This window comes from Suncus etruscus, chromosome 16 (assembly GCF_024139225.1).
Source record: "Suncus etruscus isolate mSunEtr1 chromosome 16, mSunEtr1.pri.cur, whole genome shotgun sequence".
NCBI lineage: Eukaryota > Metazoa > Chordata > Mammalia > Eulipotyphla > Soricidae > Suncus > Suncus etruscus.
Window position 1 is genome coordinate 60907905 of NC_064863.1, and position 24657 is coordinate 60932561.

A 24657-nucleotide genomic window follows, 5' to 3' on the forward strand; every position below is an offset into this window, starting at 1 on the left:
CCACTACAGTTTTCACCAATAAAAAGTTTATTTTTAAAAAAAGCCTCTAAAGTTTTCACCAATGATAAATGCCCTGCTAGGCTTATAGGTGAACCTATATTTTTATTATTTTAGTTTTTGAAAAATTCTGAAATTGTCTCTTCCGTTTTGTCCCTCTCTTTTCAACTGAATATGAATTTTTTTGCATACTTTCACAATAAACAACCAAAGTTGTTCTAGTTGTAAAGAGAAAAATAAAATGAGAGGACATTTCTCATCCTTCATCATCTCTGCATTATTTGACCATAATATTATCTCATGTATTATTATTACCTCTATTTATATATCTATTTTGAACTTTATTTTTTAAATTTTATCTGTATCTCATGTTTCCCAGTCTTTAGTTGTATCTTCACTTTCTCCTTCTATTTGAGGAGATATTATATATACTTTTATTTCAACACCCATCCTCTTTTACTTTTTATGCTTAAATTTTTCAGTGAACAGCATTTTGCTTTTGATTTCCAAGGGCATAACTTCAAACTTAATTTTACTTCTAGCTTCTTACCACTCATTAGATTTCTATCTTAGCACTTCAACCCCCCTTAACTTTATAGGTCTAAATAAGGGGAGCTGAAATGAAATTGCACCAGAAAGTCATGAGACATATTGTGTTACAAAAGTTTTGACAAGCACAAATGATGGTTAAGATGGTAATCCCAGTTGTCTTAATATTCTGACTTAATGGGCCAGAGTGATAGCACAGTGGTGGGGTGTTTGTCTACACACGGCTGACCCAGGATGGAGGGCGGTTTGATCCCCTGGTGTCCCATATGGTCCCCCAAGCCAAGAGCGATTTCTGAGCACATAGCCAAGAGTAACTGAATGTCAGCAGATGTGGCAAAAAAACAAACAAACAAACAAAAAAAAAACAAAGAAAATAAATTCTGACTTTAAGTATATGTTATATATAGAATTTTACATAAGAACTAAATATTAATGTCTGAAGAAGTGAGAATCACCTTTTAAGGAGTATAGGAATAAGTAATTAGATAATATACTCTATTAAGCCCTGAGGAAAAATTTGTAATTTGAACAAGATTGTCAACAGTGATTTGATGATCTCTAATTTAATTTTTGATAAAAATTGTTTACCAAGATATCTCTGCTAAAAAGAAAGGAATTAACTGTGACATAAATTTTCTTAGGTTCTAGAAGAATGAAACTATATTAACAGAGATGGGTAAGACTGCATAGATTTAAGGAAAGAGATTAGTTTTGAATAGGTTGAGTTTTAAATGACTGAGAGGCATCAATTAAAGATAAGAACTGGAAGAAAATAATTGCAAAGTGATTTATCTTTTCTTGTTGTAGAGGCTGTTTGCTGATGAATTAACAAATCACTATTACTCTTACATTCATGAATCGTTTATTAAAGTAAATGGTTGAAATGCATAGGGAATACTTTTCAATTTAGAGGAAAAAAATATGGTGTCCTTCCCACATTGTTGCTTAGCAGAGCCAGGAGCCATGATTACTGGTACTAATCCAAACAATACTGGCATGACTTTGCAGTGCTCAGGGTCCACCAGAGATACTACTACAAATGCTCTGGGAGTCACTTAGTGATGAAACTCAGGAACTTAAATTCTTATCCAGGCTAAGAATGAGCTACACTTTGAGTTCTGTCTTCTAGTTCTTAGAGTAAATACTTTGTTAACTGATTTGCACCACAGACTTCTTTGAGGTTCTAATAAAATCTGTGATGTTTTCCTAAATAAATGTACATACTTACACAGTATTTTAGAAGTTTCAGGAATTTCTTGCTTTTTTGTGTGATTTGAAGTTTTTCTGAATATGCTTCCATTCAAGATCCAATTTTATTTGCTTTTTCATTTTCCACTATGACCTAATGAAAGGTAATTAGAGTAGTTTGTATATGGAAAATAGTTTATATTCTAAAGTTAAGGTAACAATGATTTTCATGGTTCTCTTTTATAAGTGTGTAAAATTCCTGTATCTTGTTGCATAGAAAAGTGAAGTTACTTTTTCTATTTGCCAATTAAATAGTAGTAGAAATAAAGCTGAAGCTATGAGGTTTTTTTTTCTCAGTCTGCTTTTTTGGTATATGTGCAGTATATTAGAGAAATACTTTAGGGTATGTATAACCCTACAGAATTATTTACACATTTTTTTTACTCTCTGATTTTGCAGCAATCTGAAATGACTAATATTCAGCACCAAAATTGCAATGTATCAAAAAGATGTTATAAAATAATAATAAAAGTATAAATGGCTACCAAACAAAATGTCCACTAACTTAACAATGTCAGAGTATTAGAATAATTTAAAGTAAAAAAAAAAAAAAGAAGAACTTCTAGACAAGAGATTAAACCTGAGGCAAACTTCTACAAAGGATAAGATAACACTAATTTTAACTTTTGTGATCCTTCCATAAACATGTTTCATACCAATGGATTCAGCTGAAAGCATATTATATTGATGCATTTTAGTGATTGTTAATTATAATTCATTATTAGTTACATTTAAATCTTTTTTTTTTTTGGTTTTTCGGGCCACACCCATTTGATGCTCAGGGGTTACTCCTGGCTAAGCACTCAGAAATTGCCCCTGGCTTGGGGGGACCATTGGGATGCCTGGGGATCGAACCGTGGTCCTTCCTTGGCTAGCGCTTGCAAGGCAGACACCTTATCTCTAGTGCCACCTCGCCGGCCCCAAAGTTATATTTAAATCTTATGAGAGTGAAAAATAGGTATACTGAGATACAAAGATGCTTATAAACTGCCTTAAATTAGTAAAAAATTAATGTATGGTAGCTAAATATTCTGTGTAAGAATATAAAGAATCATTTGAGACCTACAAAGTTGTGTTACTGGCATTTTAAAGTGATGTAAGCAAGAAAATATGCTTACTATTTTACAAACATCTGCATATCTGTGTTTTTTAACTCAATATGAATCTTTCCAAAAAAATCAATAAAGTTGCCTGTTGGGGTTGTTCTAATTTAGTTTATATCTTTGGGGATCTCTAGTTATTAGAATAATTATGCTAAAATTTATGTGCTGAATTGAAATTATGATAAATTTTTGCTGATTTTAAGTAAATATTATCCAACACAACTTTAGAACCTTAAATGTATTCTGCATAAAACATAAATGGAAATCTGAAAAACAAAAGTAAGACATGATTAATCACCTTTCAGAAGTAGAATTTGGTTAAAAATTTATAAAAGTAATTATGCAATACAGCTATTTATGAGTTTAAGCTAATAAGAAAAAATACTTCAGATTAAGATTGAATTTTTTAAATTGATTCATAAGATTTTACATTTTGAGCTCTATAAAAATCTGAACTCTCTCTAGCCATAGGTTGTGTGTGTATTTGCAAGAAAGAGAGCATGAGAAAGAGTGAGTGAGGGAGAGAGAGAGAGAGAGAGAGAGAGAGAGAGAGAGAGAGAGAGAGACGGTCAGACAGACAGACAGATATCTTTTATAACTAAGTCACTTGTATCAAGACTTTTAGTAAAGAATGTTTTATGCATTTGGTATGAGTAGAACTCTTACCTCCAAAGGGAAAAACGAATTTACTTTAGAGGGAAGATTTAAAAACTTTTTTTTATTTAATCAATGCCTCTAATGGGACAAAGAGAAAGTTCCAGATTATGGAACCAGGCAGCTTCCAATGTTATGGACAGTCTTCTCACTGTAACCTTTGATAGTGGAAGAGCAGGGAAATCTCTGATGGAGGAAAAACATTTTTAAAATTTATTTATATGTCTAAAGCAAGATAGATTTTATTGAAATAAATTTACTTAGAAAGTAATGGGGGGGGGCAGCGAGGTGGCGCTATAGGTAAGGTGTCTGCCTTGCAAGCGCTAGCCAAGGAAGGACCACGGTTCGATTCCCCGGCATCCCATATGGTCCCCCCCAAGCCAGGGGCAATTTCTGAGCACTTAGCCAGGAGTAACCCCTGAGCATCAAACGGGTGTGAACCCCCCCAAAAAAAAAGAAAAAAGAAAGAATTGAGGGGAAAGAACAATACATGTTCAAGAGAGAACACATGCTTAAAAAAGCCAGCCAGTGGTTTCTTTCTATATGACAATGATGCCATTTATGTAGTTTCTACCACATGGCCTTCCAAAGATCTTGAGAAGTCATTTAAACATATAATTTTTAAAAATTCTTATTTCCATCTTCCCTTTATTTGTTATTATAGTGCTTGTACATTTGTTCATAAATTTTAGTTGTAGTGATGCACTTCTGGCTGCATTACTTACACAATTTTTACTTGAGGGTGCTCACCAGTGGCTCATGTATGCCTGACTGTAGTGCATTAAAAGTTTCACTATTTTTACTCTGGTTCCAGAGATCTCACAGAACAGAGCTACTAAAAATGCAAGGTATATTCTTGTGGGGAAGATTGAAATTCATGCCTCCTGATTGCAAGCCTGGCACTTTTGCCACTTTCATCAGCCTAGAACCTCAATATATGTAGTTTTTTCATACTTTTTGACCTACAACGAGTGTTGCTCAAATCTTACTCCTAGCTCTATGCCCGTGGGTCGCTCCTAGTGTCTCAGGGACCATATGAGATGTTAAAATCAAACCCAGCTCAGCCACATGCAAATCAGGCACCCTATCAGGGGACTATTACTGTGACTCCAAAATACAAATTTAAAGGAAGACTAGATATTTGGTCTATGGTACACCATTAATTTGGTTAGTAGTTGCAAAGGAATCAAATTCCTGATAAGATAACTCTTCTACACAGAAGAGTTATTCCTTAGAAGAAAAACCACCTCTAAGCTAAACCTCAGCAGCTGGAGAATATGTGCATTAGGCTTATATAACTTCTCTGGCAAAGAATGATCTTTATGCGTATTTGATAGCAAAAAATAAAAATAGTAATAGTTGTTGAAAAACATATTAATTATAAAGTCCTGGATGGTGGTGGATGATGGTGAGATGGAGCCGTTGGAGAGGTATGTTACTCTCCTCCCCCAACTTCCTGTTTTGCTCACCATGTGGGGTAGAGGGGAGATTCAGAGAGAGGAAGGGAAGAGTAGATTCAGCAAGAGAGGTGGCTGGTAGAGACAGGTTAGTATGCAGGGCTCCTTATGGAGCAGGCTTAAAAGGTTGAAAAAACATAGGAGCCACACAAGGTAGCTAGTGCCTAAATAAAGTTGATGTCTCCTGAAACTTGACTGCCTGTGGATCCTTTTTCTTGCCACTACACTCAGACATGCTGGCTGGAGGGAGTTGCAGGCTTGTGGCCTGGGCCAGCAGAGAAAGGCCTCTCACAATCCATCCATCTCCCCATCATCCACTACCATCCAGGAATTTATAATTAATATGTTTTTTCTACAAATAGTTACGAAGAAGCAGATATAACTTGCGACATGACAGTAATTTATGACATAGAGGAAAATTTCAGAAGTCAGTTTATGAACTTGAGAGCACATAACAAAAATGGATGTCTTATATACAACTCTACAGACTAAAGGGCATTTTAGCAAATTGCAGTAACAGATGCTGATCACAGTGGCTTAGAAATTGCAAAATTTCATGAGAATTTGCAATGGAAAAGTCAGGAATCATCAATATGTTTTAGTTTAGTTCCTAGAATCATGAACCTGGTCATTTGAAAATCAATAGATCATTTAGGAAAAACGTGGATAGATAAGGATTTAACCAAGTGCAACTTTTATAGCATTAACTAACTGTAGGGGGCATTCATTTAAAATGTAAGAAGTTCTGCAGGACATTGTAATTTATTTTTAAACAGCAAAGTTGTTATCAGAGTTCTTTCACATATTATTTTAAATCTTGATTTATTGTTGTGACTCACTTTACTCTCAGGGAAGTTAACAGGAAAAAAGGACTTTGTGGTTTGTTTTCACTGAACAAATGGGTAATTGTAGGACTACAGCTCACATTAAGAAACAGATTGCATCATTCTTACAACATTATCAGCAATAGCTAGGTTCCTGGCCTTCTTGCCTGATATTCCATGCTCCTCACCAAATTTCATGCTCCAATGGTAACCCTCAGAATATTTTGTAAAAACTTTTAGCATAATCCTTAGATATTCCACTGTGAATAAAAAAACTGCCTTTGATGTGTCATTGTTCTCAGAGAACTTTAATTTTTTGTTTTTCAGTACCACAATGCCACTTTTGACTGGGCATTTTTGTCAACAAAGGAGTGCTTGAATTATGGAGGAAAACTTGTAGGAAACAACTGTGACTTTGTTCCTGATATCTCTCTTATGTCTTTTATCCTCTTCTTGGGTACCTACACCTCTTCTATGGCTCTGAAAAAATTCAAAACAAGTCGTTATTTTCCAACTATGGTAAGTACCTGGGCTTAAAATAATTTTTGTTGAGAGAAATGGAGAGATATTATAGCAGGTAGTGCACTTGCCTTATACAAAGCCAACCTGGGTTCTATTCCCAGCAGTCCATATGGTCTCTCAAGTCCTGCCAGGAGTAATTCTTGAGAGCAGATCCAGAAAGAACCCCTACGCACTACCATTTGTTTAATTTTCATTTTCATTTGTTTCATTTTTGTTTAATTTGTACGTATGCGCAATAATGCAATTTTACATGATGAAAAATACATATACAATTCAGCCTCCCAAATACAATTTATGCATCTTAAAAAGCTTCTTGTTCTTTGCCCATGTCATATGTATTTTAGCATCATTGTAACCCAACTTTGAAAAGCGTTCCAAAAATTTTGCTCACATAGTTCTGGCTATGTAACTATACTGAAAGGAAAAAAAAAACTGGGGTATATTATATCTATATCTATGTCTATGGAAACCAAAGGATTTATAAACCATAGATTTTTAAGTACATAAGCAAAAACTCCTCATCTTTATTAGGAATTTTTATGAAGTATTTCTTATCTATCAGCTGTAAATAAGTATTATGTAGCTGAATTCTGTGTAACAGGAGTGAACCTAAGTGGTGCTACTAATATAAGTATGATATGAGAGTCTTCTGAGCCAGAATTTTCTTCTTATGATGAATGTTGGAGTACAGAAAAACAGATATTTGAGCTGGGTGTGCAGACATCCTGTCTCCTATAAATATGCTTGAGTGAGCTCAAAGTCAAAACTGTGGTTCCTGCAAAGATTACAAGATAAGAACAACATTAACTACAAATATTTTTACCTGATGAATAGAACTAAAATAATCCATTGCTTTACAGTTCAATTTCCAGCATTTAAAGTATTAATATCTCATGTAATGCCTGTTGATAACTCATTTTTAATCAGTGAACTCATCTATAAAAATGGAGCCTCATAAAAGTCTCTTCTGTGTCTAGTTTAGAAGCGTCCCTTGGGTCTTGTGTAGAAGGAGTGAAAGAACTTTAGTAGTCATAAGATATAGCTAATTAAATTCCCCTTTTAAGTCTTGACAAATGAAGCTTTAATATACTCAATTTTACCCATAAAATTTCTTCTTATTATAAATTGGCAAATAATGGGAGGTCTGTTTGGACTGTGATAGCAAAATTCCATTCACTGAGTAACTTATGATCAACAGAAATTTATTTCTCATAGGTCTTGAGGTTGGGAGACCCAAGTTCAAGTCCCAGCATTGTTGGGTGAGGGCCTTTCTTATGGTTCCTATCTAGGGACTTTTTGCTGTGTTGGATCTCCAAGGGAATTCTTTCAGAAAACTAATAATCCCATAAGTACAACTAGACCTTCCTAACCTACAGATAGTCTTCTATTATAGTTAAGCTTTCAACTTAGCCATTTTTAGAGGAACAACATTCAGAGGATAGAGTGAAGAAATTTCTCAACTTTTGTGTCCCAAGAAAAATAAATTTCCATGAAATAAAACATAGAAAATGTATTTAACCATTTAATTTAGTCCGACTAAAATGAACCTCAGAATATCACAAACTAGTGGTACACAGACAGAATTTAGATCAGAGCTTCTCTTAGTTTAGTACACACACATAAATATATACACAGACACATTTAGAGATAACTTTTTTTATTACACTTCTTTATTGTCCAATATTTGCCTGCTTTTCACATTTAGGTTAACTATTCCTAAAGATATTTTGAGCTTGTATTTCACTTCACACAAAGGAAAATGTGTTTGTTCGAGACACCTTTTCATTAATATGAATTTCCGAAAAAGCAGATTTCTGGGTAAATTTCTTTGAGGATAATAGCTTCTTATCAGTTGGAGTTTTTCCTTTCTAAAATATTAATTTCTTCGATATATTTTTGAGATCCACAATGAAAATATTAGCCTTTCAAAAATCCCCCACATGCCCAAATCTGTTATATTTCAGGCATAATAGGTAGAAAATAGAAGATTTTTAAGTACTTTAAAATAAAAATTTGTAAAAACCCTTGATACAATTAAAAATAAATAGATATATTTTAGTCATCTTTTATTTAAATAGTATCTCCAAAATTATGATCTGTATTTAATATTAAAGAAAAATTTCCTTTATAAGAGCTTAAGCAGTTAATTTAAAAATCATTAATATATGTAATTCAGAGTTGGGAATATGTGAAAAAGAATAATTGCTTTCTAGTTGAAATTCCAGTGATAAAATTTCTCTTTAGAATTTTATCTAGTAATTTATAAAATAATTAGGGAAGATAAAGTATATATTATTTTTCATTTTTAATTAAGTGTATAAAATTTCAGATACTTATTTCTGTTTGCACCTCTAATCACTTCATACATCTAAAAAGTACCATATTTTCTGGCATATAAGATGATACTTCAACCCCTGAAAAACTTCCTAAGAATCTTAAAAGTAAGTTACTTCTTAAAAGTAAGAGGGGGGCAGATCACTCATCCCTGAAGCTGGAATAAGTTTTAGCATGCCATATACCGGCATATAAAACGATTCCCAACTTTTAGGAAGTTTTTCATGGGTTGTAGGGTCGTCTTTTACACATAAATACATACATACATAACAATTATTTTTTACAAAACACATATTAAGGACATTTTTTCTTGTCAAAATATTTATTTAAGCTGTTATTTAGATGTCAGGACATTATAAAGAGTAGATAATTTTATAAATACTTCTACTTGCTTACTATATATAGAATCTATATATACTTAAAAGCTATATTCCTTAATTGTTATAACAATAATTAAATGTAACTGTATAACCTCATCACACAAACAAGATGTCACCTGAAACCTACATTCAAAAATGCAGATTTTTTTTTTGTCAGAGTATCCTTGTCACAGGATTTGTCCTGCTCTTCTTTAGCCTACAGATCCCCCCAATGCTTTTTAATGATTATTTAGTCAATTTTTAGACTGTAAACTGCTATAAAACTATTATGCTTTTGTTTATTTCTCATGATAACTAACACAACATTGGCTAGAGAGGAAGAGTTCAGGATTTTGGACTTGAGGAAAACAGTCAAATGGAGATAAATATTGCACTTTGAAGAAATAGGATAAGTGTAGGCACCCAGAGGCAAGCCTACACTTCTGTACCTTTTGACAACTCTCTGTGGACTTTAGTTCCATATCCATAGGAAAGATGCTACTTTACAATTCTATTTTTCTGAACTTTATAATTTGATTTAAATAGTTTATTGTAACAATGCAAACTCTATATAATTATAAGCAGCAGGACTATATTTAATAATTTTATTGCAAGTATAATTGTGGCATGAAATCAGTAATTTTTCACATTAAAAATTTGTGTAATGTAATATATTAAAATTTTTGGGCACAGAACAGCAGATAGGAGAATTGGGGATACAGTTCATACACTTAGATCTGATTATTCTGCTTTATGCAAAATTTAGACTCCTACTCACTGAATTTTGGAGCTTAAAGAGAACTTAGAGATCAAATAGTTCAACAGCTTTATTTTACAGGGAAAAAAATAGAAGTAATTTGACCTAAAAATATAAGGAAAATTACAATTTCCTTATAGTTATGTAAAGTTATAAGGAAAGCAAGAATGAAAAGCACCTCTTCATTTTCTCAGGAACATGAAGAAAGTTAGAGAAAATATTTAAATTTGGAAACCTAGGAAAAAGAATATTAGTTAAAGCCACTGGATTGAACTCACTAATTACTTGGTCCACTCTAATGGTGCTCTGCATCACTCATTGATTGAGGAACTAGGTGGTGCCAGGGATCCAGTCAGGGTAGGCAATGTGCAAAACAACCTCATTAACCTCTTTATTTCCCTAGCCTGCCTCCCAAAATGCCTTTCATAAGAAATTGCCAATTTCCTTGCCCACTTTCCCTTACAGCAAGTAGCAATTAAACATTCATGTGAACAGATACAATGGTATAATAAATCTCCTTGTTATTAATGTCATTTTAATTAACAAAGTTAGTAAATACCATATAAATAAAAATAAAAAACACTTAAGTTAGAAAAATAATATGTTTAGCTCTTCTGTATCTTTCTTAAGCAATATTATTTATGATATAATTAGTATATTCACTCAATATTAAAAATTGTGTCTCTAAGGTATGCTTGATACATAATAAATGCTAAGCATAACAGCAATATGTAATTTCTAAGCCTTGTATATAGTAATATTTAAAGATTTGTTGAATAAGTTTGATTTGGGGATCCAAATGAGAACACCTCTTGATTCTTCTTACTTCATATTTGTCTTCAGTATTACATTTTGCTGTCTTCTTTGACCTAAATAAATTTATGGTGGTCTTTGTGAACTGAAATTATAGATGAGAGGGAAATATAGAGCTTTAATAATTTTAATGAGAACATAAGAACAATTACTGAGTTAATATACTTGATTTCTATCCATGTCAGAATTCTATAATTCATCCATTATATCTATATATATAAAACAATTTTTGTTTGAAATTTTGGTATGTGATAGTTTTACAAATGGATTATGGATATATGTTTAGTTCTATAAATAATTATAGGAATCAGATGGCATTTCCATTCTATTTTCTTTTTCTCTAAAACAATTTTGATGTCGGTAAAAATATCATCAAGGTCAATTGAAGTATCTACAATTGAGTAAGAAATAACGGACAATGTATTCTAAGTCCAGTCTAGTGTTAATGGTACTCAATGATGTTTTACTAGTTTTTATGGATAAATAAGACTACATTATACCATTTAAACCTTATAAAATTAATTTTAGCTGTCCATAGAAACTCTATCTTATATTTATTATTATTTTTACAAAAGAATATAATTTTAAAGTAAAATTGTATTAATACAAATTATTTTCACATTTATTTAAGAATAACAACATGCACTTATAAAGATAGGCCAATCTGGTCAGAATTTAACAGATTTATAGTACTTTGTTTATGGTTATAAAAAAATTATCTTAAAAATCACTTCTCAGCCTTTTGGCTAAGATTAAGTGTAGTATAAAAATTAACTTAATGGAATAATATCACTTATATGTGGTATTTAGAATAGCTGCATGAAGAAATGCAATAGTTTAAATGGAGTTGTCTAGAACACTCTTGGCTCCAGATACATAGCAAGAAGTAAAAAAACTGAGTGAATTGCAAAAATGTCTTTTATTTTTCTGTTGCACCGGTGAAGGGGGGGGGGTGTTCTTTACATGACTGAAACCCAACTACAATCATATTTGTAATCAAGGTGTTTAAATAAAGATATTAATACAAATGAGTGAAGGAAGAGAAACACAAATATGAAAGTATGGAGGACAGGGGCCTAGCGATCACAGGTGCATAGGTAGTGTTAAGAAAGAAACAAGTCAGAATCAACAGCAATGAAATCAGGAGACCCAAACTTTCAACAATCAAAACTTAAAATGGCCTGTTATGCTCGCAGGTTGTGGGGGAGGGCTGATTGCAAGGGATGTGCTCTGAGAACACAGGTGAAGGGAGGTTGACACTAGTGGCAGAATTGGCCCTGAAACCCAGCTCTGAAGAACTTTATAAATCACAATGGTTTCAATAAAAAATTAAAAAGCCAGCCTTAATTTAGCCCTAAATATTAGTCAGTAACTTTATATATCAGAAGTATTAGGGCCCGGAGAAATAGCACAGCGGCGTTTGCCTTGCAAGCAGCCGATCCAGGACCAAAGGTGGTTGGTTCGAATCCCGGTGTCCCATATGGTCCCCCGAGCTTGCCAGGAGCTATTTCTGAGCAGACAGCCAGGAGTAACCCTTGAGCACTGCTGGGTGTGGCCCAAAAACCAAAAAAAAAAAAAAAAGAAGTATTATATAAACATTTAATAAATAAATAAGAAATAATTTAATAAATGTTTATATAATACTTTTTTTTTTTTTGGGTTTTTGGGCCACACCTGGCAGTGCTCAAGGGTTACTCCTTGCTGTCTGCTCAGAAATAGCTCCTGGCAAGCTCGGGGTACCATGTGGGACATTATTGCCAAAATTTATAAATAAAATAATGTAATAAAATAATAAAGAAAGGGTTGGTAACATTGGTAACCCAAGTGTTTTTTTGTTTTGTTTTTGGGGGGCCATACCTGTTTGACACTCAGGGATTACTCCTGGCTATGCACTAAGAAATCGCCCCTGGCTTGGGGGAACCATATGGGATGCCGGGGGACCAAACCTACTGCAACCCATCCTAGACTAGCGCTTGCAAGGCAGACGCCTTACCACTAGAGCCACTTTTCCGGCTCCAACCCAAGTATTTTTTTTTTCCTTATGGCTAAAAGACAGAAGACAGAAGTAGTTGTGACAACAGTACCTTGTTTTTCCTAACCTTTTTTAGCTTATTTATCATAACCCCACCAATATAGACACTTACAATTAATACAAAATGATCTCCTATAACTGTTTCTACATAATCTTATTTAATAATTTTTAAAATTTCTATTTAGATGTCCTAGGAGATATCCAACTTCTTGTATGTTGAGGCCTAAAGTTGATCCCTGGCCTCTGACATTTCTCTGAACTCTACCAGATTTAGTACTAACTAGACCTGAAGCAGGGATCCACTTCTTAGAGACTGTATCATTTTCAGTTTTCTATTAGTAAAATGTATGAAACTCCCACCACTGGCCTGAGCAGCATTCCATTGAGTTAGCTAAACATGAAACCATCAGGTCCACATCATTTTGCTAATTATCTTGGAGAGTAGGCCCTATGACCCTGACAATGGCTGAGTAGGCCATAAAATTATTTGTGCCCTAATTATAATGATAAAGTCATCTTCCCTTTTAAGCAATAGTACCTTTGAAAATGGGTTTACGATAATCTTTCCAAGAAAAATCTTTGACAGGGTAAAAATAAAATTGATAGTTGAACCTTATTCATTGAATTTTAGTGACTGGATTTGGAATGCCAAAGAGGCCAACCATTGTTTCTTAACTCCTGACAAGTAGGCTGCTTGAAAATCTCCCACAACTGGAACTTTGTGTCTTTGATGTTATGTCATTCTTGATAGAAACACAATCAGCCTTTCTCTTAGCTCTTATCCTTGGGTTCTGCTCTAAAGCTACAGCCTGTCCTAGGATTTGTTCAATAGTTTTTGTCTTTGGGTTCTTCTCTTATTTACTGAAACTGAAACTGCAAATCATTTTATATTTTATAAATAGAAAATATGTCTTTTCTATGGCATATTTCACACATTTGAAATCTATCTTTGACAGATTGGTGTAGTAGCTCTGCAACTATGACTTCAATACTATGTAAACCATGATTTCGCAGTTTAAAAGAAGAAACAAACCTATTCCTGAAATTTTTTGAGACCTACCTTTTATTTATTCTATTTTTGAAATATGCTTTCTGAATTTCTATTTCTGGCCATATTTCTTTGCATCACCTCTAGATTTTCAAAGGTACTTTAGACTATACCTACCAGATTGAGATACTTTATTTACAGTATGATCTGCTCATCTGTTTCTGACACATCCTCATTTGCTCATGATTCTTTTGCTTAGGTAGGAAAGTTATTTTTTTATGCAATACTACTTATACATCATCCAGCAGTGCTCGATGGCCTCCAGGATTGTAAACACAGGGCTTATGGGGCCATCCTATATCAGGGATCCAAAGAGCCTAGCACATAACGAATAGGCACTCAAGCTCTGGAATACTTCTTAGTTTTAGTCAGGAAAGTTTTCAGGAAGTGTGACTGTGATTGCTGAGGTCACTTTAGCATCACTAAAGTACTATTTATTCAATTATACTCTCATCTGTTTCATGTTTGTGAACAACGTTTTATGATAAATCTCCATTGTAATAATTTAAGTCCTACTCAATTAAATTTCTTTGCTCCTACTTTTCTTCTTCTGATATTTATGACATTAAATTTCTTGATCTAAGGGCATCCAGATAGGAAAGAAAGAAGTCAAGCTCTCACTGTAGATGACATGATACTATATTTAGAAAACACTATAACTTCTTGAAACAATAGATTCATATAGCAAAGTGGCAGGCTAAAATATTAACAAGAAAAAAATCAATGGCCTTCTCATACACCAATAATGATAGGGAAGAAATGGACATAAAAAAAAAAAAAACAATCCCATTCACATTAGTGTCACATGAACTCAAATGCCTCTGAGTCAACTTAACTAAAGAGGTGAAATACCTATACAAAGAAAATGACAAAACCCTGCTTCAAGAAATAAATGAGGTCACAAAAAAATAGAGACACATACCCTGTTCATGGATTGGTAAGATTAACATCATTAAAATGGAAATACACCCCCCAAAATTGTACATATTTAATGCAATCTCTCAAAGGATACCCATGATTCTTCAAAGAAGTGGATCAAACACTTTTAAAATTCATTTGGAACAATAAACACCCACAAATAGCTAGAGCAACCCTTGGGGAAAGGAATATGGGACACATCACTTTCCCCAACTTAAATTGTATTAGAAAGCAATAGTCATTAAAGTAGCATGGTTTTTGGAATAAAGACAGACCATCAGATCACTAGAATAGACTTGAGTATTCAGAGAATGTTCCCAGACATATAATCAACTAATAATCAACTGTTCAGCCACTTGCAAAAAAAATCAATCTCAGATATTCATCTAACACCATGCATAAAGGTCAAGTCCAAATGGATTAAGGACCTTGATATCAGACCCCAAACCATAAGGTGTATAGAACAACACATAGCTAAAACAGTCCATGACATTGAGACTAAAGACATCTTTAAGGAGGAAACAGCACTCTCCAAACAAATGGTAGCAGAGATAAACAGATGGGAGTATCGTTAGCTAGCTGAGAAGCTTCTGCACCTCAAAGAAAATGACTAGTATACAAAAGCCACTACAGAATGGGAGAAACTATTCACCCAATACCCTCATCAGATAAGGAACTAATATTGAAGATAAACAAGGTACTGACAGAACTTGACATAAAAAAAATCTAGCCCATCAAAAAATGGGGAGAAGAAATGAACAGCCACTTCCTCAAAGAAGAAATACAAATGGCCAAATGGCTCATGAAAAAAATGCTCCATATCACTAATCATTAGAGAGATGCAAATCAAAACAACAATGAGATACCATCTCATGCCACAGAGACTGGCACACATCACAAAGAACAAGAACAATTTGTGCTGGCTGGAATGTGGGGAGAAAGGAACTCTCACTGCTGGTGAGAATACAATCTATCCAGCCTTTAAGGAAAACAATATGGAGATTCCTCAAAAAACTGGAAATTGAGCTCCCATATGTTCTAGCTATACCACTCCTAGGATATACCCTAGAAACACAAAAACAATACACAAATGCCTTCCTCACACCTATATTCATTGCAGTGCTTTTTGCAGTAGCTAGAATCTGGAAAGGACCAAGATGTCCTTCAACAGATGAATGGCTAAAGAAACTGTGGTACATATACAAATGAAACATTATGCAGCCATTAGGAGAGATGAAGTCATGAAATTTTCCTATACATGGATAGGTATGAAAACTATAATGCTGAGTGAAATAAGTCAGAGAAAGAGAGAGAGATAGTTGCACAATAGTCTCACTCATCTATGGGTTTTAAGAAAAATAAAAGACATTAGTATAATAATGCCCAGAGACAATAGATGAGGACTGGAAGACTGGTTCACGATATGAAGCTCACCATAAAGAATGGTGAATGCAGTTAAAGAAATAACTACACTGCTAACTATCATGACTGTTAATGAGAGAAGTAGAATGCCTGTCTTGAATACAGGCAGGTGAGGGAGAAGGAAGATGGGAGCATTGGTGGTGGAAGGTTGCACTGGTGAAGGGGGCTGTTCTTTTTATTACTGAACTGCAACTACAATCGTGTTTGTAATCATGGTGCTTAAATAAAGACATTATAGAAAAATAAATAAATTTCTTCATAGAGTCTAAATCAAATTTTCTTTTATAACAGTGTTGTATATTATTAGCTACTGTTAAGATTAAGTTCAAAAATTCTCATTATTTTGTGCCTTTATATGAATGCCAATGGGTATTTATATGTATGGCATAGACATTTTTCTTCTTGTATAAATGCTTCTTTACACTGTGTTTTAGAATTTTCCAAGCACTATGACTATTAGAGGAATTGACATTCTGAATTAATATTTATTGAAAACCCGTAGGGTACCTACTGTGGTAATTTTCTCCTTAAAGCAGCTCTCTTCATTGGTAACTGCCCTGCAGTCTCATAACCTTTCCCCCAGTTAAATTAGGAGCAGCTGCAGTCCTTGCAAAGTGAAAATCAAATGTCCTCTGGGGCTTCAAGGCAACCAAATTCATTTTTTCTCCGTGTAAATTAATTCTCTTCTCTCAGTTGGTGTCTCTATGATTATGATTCTCTTAATAATTAATATAGTATCATCTCTCATGAAAAGTACACTTAGAATAGATTTATTAGGTTGTTTTGTCCAAGAACAATAGAATAGTGTATGGTTATTTGAATTTCTTTTTGCCATCCACTTAATTTCTTCTTTGCTTTAATAATTTAAATATTCAAGTTGGTTGCTGCTTATTAGATTGAGATATTTTGTCATTAAGTCCATACGTGACCATAGCATTTTCCTCTTTACTTTTATAGCTAAAAATTATAAACAAAATTTAAAGAATTTAAAATCAATTTTATATAAAAGGGAGATTTAGTTCAGACACTCTTCCCTGCTTTTGTTCTTGAATGACTACGGGAATATTGTGGTATTTTGTGTATCATAAAAAATTTAAATGTCAGTTTCTTTATTTTTGTGTGTGAGAGAGATTTAGATTTTTGTTTCTCTTGAAATATATTTGTTTTTATTGCTAGGATAAAACAAGTTTAAACTTTAAACTTTGTGAAATTTAAGCACAAAGAGATTTAGCATTTGGATGGTCATTACTGATATCTAGTTTGTTTGAACTAGATTTAAAGTATTTGAATTCACAATGTTAGATATGAATTTGCAGGAAAGGGTTTTCTCAAGAAAATGTTGTGTCTTCTTAAGTTATTACCAGTACTAGGTGGTAGGTAATCAGAAATTAGATGTTTCTAATTTGAATTCTCTTTTATATAATGGCCTATGTGAAAGCTTCAAAAACCATTTTGGAGGGTTTATTTGTAATAATATATTTATTTAAGCACCATGGTTACAAACATGGTCATAGTTGGGTTTTCAGTTGGAGTTTTTAAACTGATATGTATTGAAGAAAATAAAATGCAATTCAAAAAGATAAAAGGAAATTTACATATGTTTCTTTTATTGAAATGTTTTTGAAATTTGAGAAGTGTGGAAATAAAATAATTCTTACCTCCTTAGAATTAGATTCAAACATCATATATATATATATATAATTGATATATATACACATTAAATCCTATATAAATCTGAAAGACTATATATTTAGGTTTTGACATTGACATCTCTAGGGTCATTTTGATCTTCGTGTCAGTTTGTCCAGTTGAATGTAAAGTTCAGTTTTAGCATATGGTAAAATACAAGTAATCTGCTAAAATAGCAGCTCAACTTATCCTCTTTAATTAGAATATTTAGACCTGAATACAAAAATGACCCAGACAAAATCAATTTCCTTACCTATCAAGTTTAATCTGGATTAGGTATCTTGGAAAATGATATCTGAGTAATAGTCTTCTGGAGTGAATCCTGCTGCAACTAAACTGTATATTACAGGGAAAGAAAGAGGAAATATAAGTGAGACTTTTACATGGACCATACAAAGCTATGATTTTTACTGAAGTAAAATAGCATTATTAATAGAATAGCTTTTTTCATTATTTTTAAGAAATGTAACTGGAAGTCTATTAGCATTTGTCTTTTTAGCTTTTTTACTCCTACAGTTTAATCTTGCCATACTTGATTGAACTTTTCTGAAATTTGTATATCCATTAATACTTATTTATATATTTTATATGTGTTGCTACATAGCATTGTTTAAGATTACCACAAATATGAATGTCTTAAAACAACATATATTTCTATCTTGAGATCTGGAGGTCTGAAGTCTGAAAATGGAGTCTCACTGGCTAAATCAAGGTATTGGCAGGGCTGTCTGTGTTCCTCTTCAAGGATCTTGCCTTCTTATATTTCTAGAGATTTTCTATTTCCTTGACTTATTTGAGATGGTTTGTCCATCCTCAAAGCTATTAGTGGCTATTTGACTCTTTCTGTACCACTCTTGCCACTAATTACACAGTACCCTCTTTCCATTTATAAGAGGGATCCTTAATATCTTATCAAATGTACACAGATAATTCCAAACTACTTTCTCAGCCCTTGGAGTTAGGTAATGAACAAATTTAATTCAATCTGGAATCTTAATTTTATCTAGGCATGCAATATTATACATTGTCATAGGAATTAGGCCATGGACAACTTTATTAAGGTTATCATTCTGCTTACTACATTAATTGACCTTAAATCTTAACATGCTTGGTTGCTTTAAGTGACACATTGGCTGTTCTGAATGGGGACAAGTATAACAACAGGTAGATGAGATAAGAGGTTAATGTAGGAAATCTGTGCTCGCTTCGGCAGCACATATACTAAAGAGGTTAATGTAGGAAATCATGTAAGGAAAGGGAAAACTTATACAAGGAGTGATGATGGGATTTTCTGGACATTTATTGTTCTGCTGTTAGGAAAATATTGAGGCTTTGTATTGATTGCAGAAAATGTTTGGCTTTAGTATTAGAGAAATGTAAGCTGTATGAATTAAGATTTACCTCCACAGGTAGATTGGACTGGACTACTTTCAGGGGGAAGATTTGCATAGTTTATGACATGTTAAGTTTGACCTGTCTTCAATTGTGTCAACTATGTGTTATATTTCCTTTAAATAAATTTTAAAAAATAGTAAGGGAGATTTGGGACATTGGTGGTGTGAGTGTTGCACTGGTGAAGGGGGGGGTGTTCTTTACATGACTGAAACCTAATTACAATATATTTGTAATCAAGATGTTTAAATAAAGAAAAAAGTTATTAAAAAAAAAGGGAAACCAAAGTGGCAGTGGAAGATATATTATTCTAGAGTTTAAAGGGCTATCCTGGCTTAGAGATATAGAGATATAGCTATATCTCTATATAAGATATTTTGGGGATAAATATTAATGTCGCATTAAAAGTAATATGTTTATGTAAATCTATTCATTATATGACAATTTTATATTTTCAGTGCTGAGAAATCAATGTAAGAGTTTAGACTTAATTTTTGTTTGTTTGGGGGTTTAATCTTAAAGATATCTAGTCATTCATATATTTTTGAGAATATTGAAAATAGTAATTGGCATATCTTAGAAAGAAACTTGACCAACTATATAAAAATCTTGGATTTTTATACATACGTTGATAGAATTTCACTGACATTAATTTATTCTAGCAAATTTTAGCTATCTACAAAGATTTCTTTTGAGTATCATAGTGAAAAGTTAAAAGAAGTATAAGTAGTTGAGGATTAAGCAGACTTTAAAATATTGATTCACATTTACCCTAGTTATTAATACTTAGAAAAAATCCAACAAAACGTAAAACTACTACATATTATGTGAAAAGCTCTATATATTACTCAACAAGAAGGATATATAAGGAAAATGTTAACATTTATTCCTAACAAGGCTGGTGAGATAGCACAGTAGTTGGGATATTTGCCCTGTACAGTGGGGACCTGGGATCTATCCCCATCACCCCATTTGGTTTCCTGAGCTCCTCTAGAAGTGATCCTTGAGCACAGATTGAGGAGTTACCTCTGAGTATTGCTAAATTTAACCCCCAAACAAAATCAATTTATTCCTAAGCAGTGAAATTTGACTTTTTTGTCATTATTTTCTAATTCTTGACCACAAATATATATTCATCTTGAAATAAGCAGAATAAATTATAATAAAGTTGTGTATCCTTCAGTCATTTGTCTTGCAAAAAAATATGGGTTATCAGAGTTCTCGGTCAATAAATTAGCAAAAGAATTTTAAAGTTATTTGCAAACAACAACTTTGTTGTTATAAGCGAATAAATAGGTTTTCAACAAGAATATGTTGAATAATAATGCTGATTAAAATGTAACCTAGGAAACTGTTTAGTGAAGAAGACATATTTTATTTATTTATTTTTTGTTTTGGTATACACTTGACAGTGCTCAGGGATTACTCCTGATTCTGTACTCAAATTACTCCTAGCAGGCTGATGGAAGGAGCATATGGGATGCCAGGGATGAAACCCAGGTCAGCCATATGCAGGCAAACACCTTACCCACTATGCTAACACTCTGGCCCTGGAGGTGTATATTTTATTTTTTATTTTATTTAATTATTGATTGGTTTTTTGGGGCACACCCAGTGGTTCTCAGGGGTCCTGGCTTTGCACTCAGAAATCACCCCCGGCAGGCTGAGGAATCTCAGGGGCTGTCCCTTCTGGGTCGGCCGCATGCAAGGCAAATGCCCTACCACTTTGCTATCTCTCCGGCCCCATATATTTTAAACTGAGACAAAAATGTATATAGTAAATTACTTAGATCATATAATCCCATATAATTGCTATAACACATAAATCAAAACATAGATTTTGTGTTTAAATTAAATATTTTTGAGATATCATTTTTCAGATAGTTTCTCAAATAATTTAGAGATTTTGAGGTACGGTGCTGTCTTTCGAGTGTCCTGTGCCTTAATTCCATTACATCTTCAGAATTACATGGGGCCTATTCAGGAGCAACATTTGTGGCCTCATCTATGTTGATGTCTTATTTGCACTGTGGGTTTTATAGGGTTTTTGGTTTACAAATGACTGGGAATTCCTTCTCTCCTAACTTCTTATTAGTAGAGATTCAGTTGAGCAAAGCTATCCTCGAATCTTCTACCAGATTTCTACCCAAAAAGGGCAAACTTGGATTTACTTCCTACCTCCTCTATTCTGTTTATGATTTTTTTAAAGGAGGAGAGTACCTTTTTTACTAACTGAACCCACATTCTTTAAACAACTTTTAGTATAGCTAAGTTGTCAGCAAGTTCGATTTGTTGACTAAGGATTTGAAGGATGAAAAGTAAGAGAGAATAATATTTTTGCCTTTGCATTGACCGCTAGTTTTGCAAAAATTTATGACCCACTGAATCAGAGATACAGTTGTAACATTTAATATATTTGGAAACTGTTTCACATGACCATCTTTAGTCAGACACTACCAAACTGTCTGTGTCAACACTAACTTGCGCACAACATAATTAACGGGAGTTTCCTGCAGAATTGAGCCCCTGGGGGGAAAAATCCCATTTTTATGCAGGGATTTCAGATTCTTCCAAAGAAAATTAACTGCGTGGCAGGCAGTTCTGTATTTTTACTTGACTATTCATTCTTGGAACTGAAGATTCCTTTCCAAGATCTCCTGACTGTACATTATTTAGTTAGTCCATTGGTTTTTGTAGTCAACTTGAAATAAAATTAGTTAATTAACACAGGCTAGATATTTTTATTGAAGGAATTATGTTTAGCACCTTCATAGCTTATTTTGCTTATTTCTTATAATAAAATATATAGGGATTATATCTAAGAAAGGAAAATGCTCTGAATAACCACAGTATATTTTCTCCTGATAATGATCAAGCCATGTAATCAGTTTGGGCTAGGACTAGTGTAACTGATCTGTATTAGCTTGTCCCTAAAGATCTCATTACTGGCTTCATTCTCCTCAGCAATTTTTCAAAGCAAGCTAAATCTAACCTTCCAAAGTGCAAAAATTTCTCAGTCAAAATGATCTTTGATCTGCTATCAGGATCTTTGGTCCTGCTATCAGGGTCAAAACTATCTTTGATTTCGTTGGTACTTGGTATAAAGAGTCCTGATACCTATGACAGTCAAGAATTGAACACTGCCCAAAATTTTGCATGCCCAAATTTTGTTCTTTAATGCCTTCAATCGACAATATCAGTTCTAATTGCTCTTTCAAGGTACTCCTGTCCTGGAACCACATAATTGCATAGTTTATCATTTATTTCTCTTCTTTTATATAGCAGTATAGGAAAACTAACTGCTTACCTGGTAACTAGATAACAGCTGAATTGATTCTGATTTTGTTTAGCAGTAGGCTTTCATCCTATTATTTGATTATAAACTTCAGATTATGTTGGTTTTTTTTATCATTGTGGTATCAGTGGAACCAAGAAAAGCCTTAGGTATTAAGTTCTTGTTGAGTATGAAATTATGCACAAGTATTTGTACATATCTCACAGGAAGGCTCAGGCGACTATGTCCTAAAAGTACTCGTAGTCATTGTATCCTAAACACCTTAGGGACACTGACCATCATTTCCCTATTCATTCAGAAATTGTTATGTATTAGCTCTTTTTTGGAGGGAGGGGGCATACCCGGAAACACTCAGAAATTAATCCTGGCTCTGCACTCTGAAGTCGCTCCTGGCAGGCTTCAGGGGACCATATGAAATGCTGGGGATCGAACCCAAGTCTGTCCCAGGTTGTGTCCGCAAGCAAGGCAAACACCCTACCACTGTGCTATCACTCTGGCCCTGAATTTGCTCCTTTAGGTTTAAAGTTTAAGTGTTGATTTAGAAAATCTACTTCACTGAGTATGTCCTCAGATGATTTTAAGAGCTAATATAGAAAGAAAAATATTTTCTTTGAAGAAGAGAGCAAAGGCATCATTTTTCCATCTTTCACCACTTGATGCTTCTCTGACTTTTAAGTTCTCTTGAGGTACAAGAACAAGTTGTTTTGGTTAACTTATAAGATTTGTGTTACTTCAAACTTGCATAACTGTCTCCTGAATAATAAATAAAATTACATAACTAAATTAAACTTTCATAATATACTTTGAAAATTTAATCTCACTCCTGTATTCTTTGTGGCATATGCAAGAAGCAAATTTACACATTATTTTAGAGGTATATTCTCTGTTGACCTTCTCTGTGAGATTAGATTATTTCTGGCCTGGTTTAAAAAAAGTAATGTAAAACTTATTTTTAGAATAACCTCTTCACAGTATGATACTTTTAATTTGTTGATAAGGTGCTATTATAAACTGTTAGCAATGCATATGTATTTGATTGAAACACAAGCAAATATATATACCCAAGGTTGCATGATTCATGATTTGTTTTTATTTTTCAGGCAAGAAAACTGATCAGTGACTTTGCCATTATCTTATCCATTCTCATATTTTGCGTATTAGATGCCCTGATAGGTGTAGATACTCCAAAATTAATTGTGCCAAGTGAGTTTAAGGTAGGTAAACTATCTTTTCGTTGTTCCTCAAATTTTATGACTTTCTTTTTGTCATTCTACTTTATACTATTTAATTTGCTTTTATATAATTTTATAGAGAATACCTGTGTATATAGAACAATACCTATATATTCAAATAAATATATAGATATCTTAATTAATTCAAGAGCAGGAAAGAAGTATTAAATCAATGTGTAATCTTGGCATTTTCATTTTTACTTATGAACTTTAATCTCTATTTCATGATCAGGATCTAAAATACAAATAAAAGTATAAAGCTGCATGCGACTGACCCAGGACAGACCTGGGTTCGATCTGCGATGTTCCATATGATCCCCTGAGCCAGAAGTGACCTCTGAGCACAGATCCAGAGTAACTCCTGAGTATCTCCGAATGTTGCCCAAAAACAAACAAATGAACAAATAAATATATAAATCTGAACTTTTAATATTATGACAGTTATCACCAAAAGTGAATATAGTATAACCCTTACATTTGATCCTCCCCATACACTGTATTATAGTTATTGTTATTTATATATATATAGACATTGCTCCATAATTTTAATTATTAAAAATCAGGTACAGGTTTTAGGAACTTATTGGTATGTTGGTATGTGCTATACCAACATATAAAATTTATGTTTTAATCATTTATAAATATTTCTACCCAATTTTTTCCTTTATATTCCAAGTCTTTTACCTTTTTTCTGAATCATCTCAGTTCTCCACTACTGAAATAAACTTTTTAAGAAATATTGCACTAACTTGAATTTAATATGTATGTATAAGAGAAGGTAATTCTATGTAATAGCAAAACTTTTGTATTAGCGAAGGTAAGTTCTTGTATGTTAAATCATTCATTTTTATTACGTTTATTTATGCATTGTTTATTTTATTCAATATTCAGAAATAGTTTTTGAATATATATGTTGAGTCAAGTGTTGCTAAGCAAGATCAAGTTTTATTTTGTACAAGCTCATAGCTTTGCAAAAATATTCATTGGTTTAGTTATGAACATAGTGAGGCAG

At 33.1% G+C, this 24657-nt stretch overlaps 1 protein-coding gene across 2 annotated transcripts in view; it reads left to right on the plus strand.

Moving 5' to 3' along the window:
- The window catches only part of SLC4A4 (solute carrier family 4 member 4), a 468271-nt gene that overhangs the window by 395724 nt on the left and 47890 nt on the right, over nucleotides 1–24657 (plus strand). For both annotated transcript variants that reach the window (XM_049789908.1, XM_049789909.1), the window contains exons 16-17: nucleotides 6160–6351; nucleotides 23514–23627. In XM_049789908.1, coding sequence (XP_049645865.1) covers nucleotides 6160–6351; nucleotides 23514–23627 — 306 coding nt within the window. The remainder of the gene's footprint in view (nucleotides 1–6159; nucleotides 6352–23513; nucleotides 23628–24657) is intronic.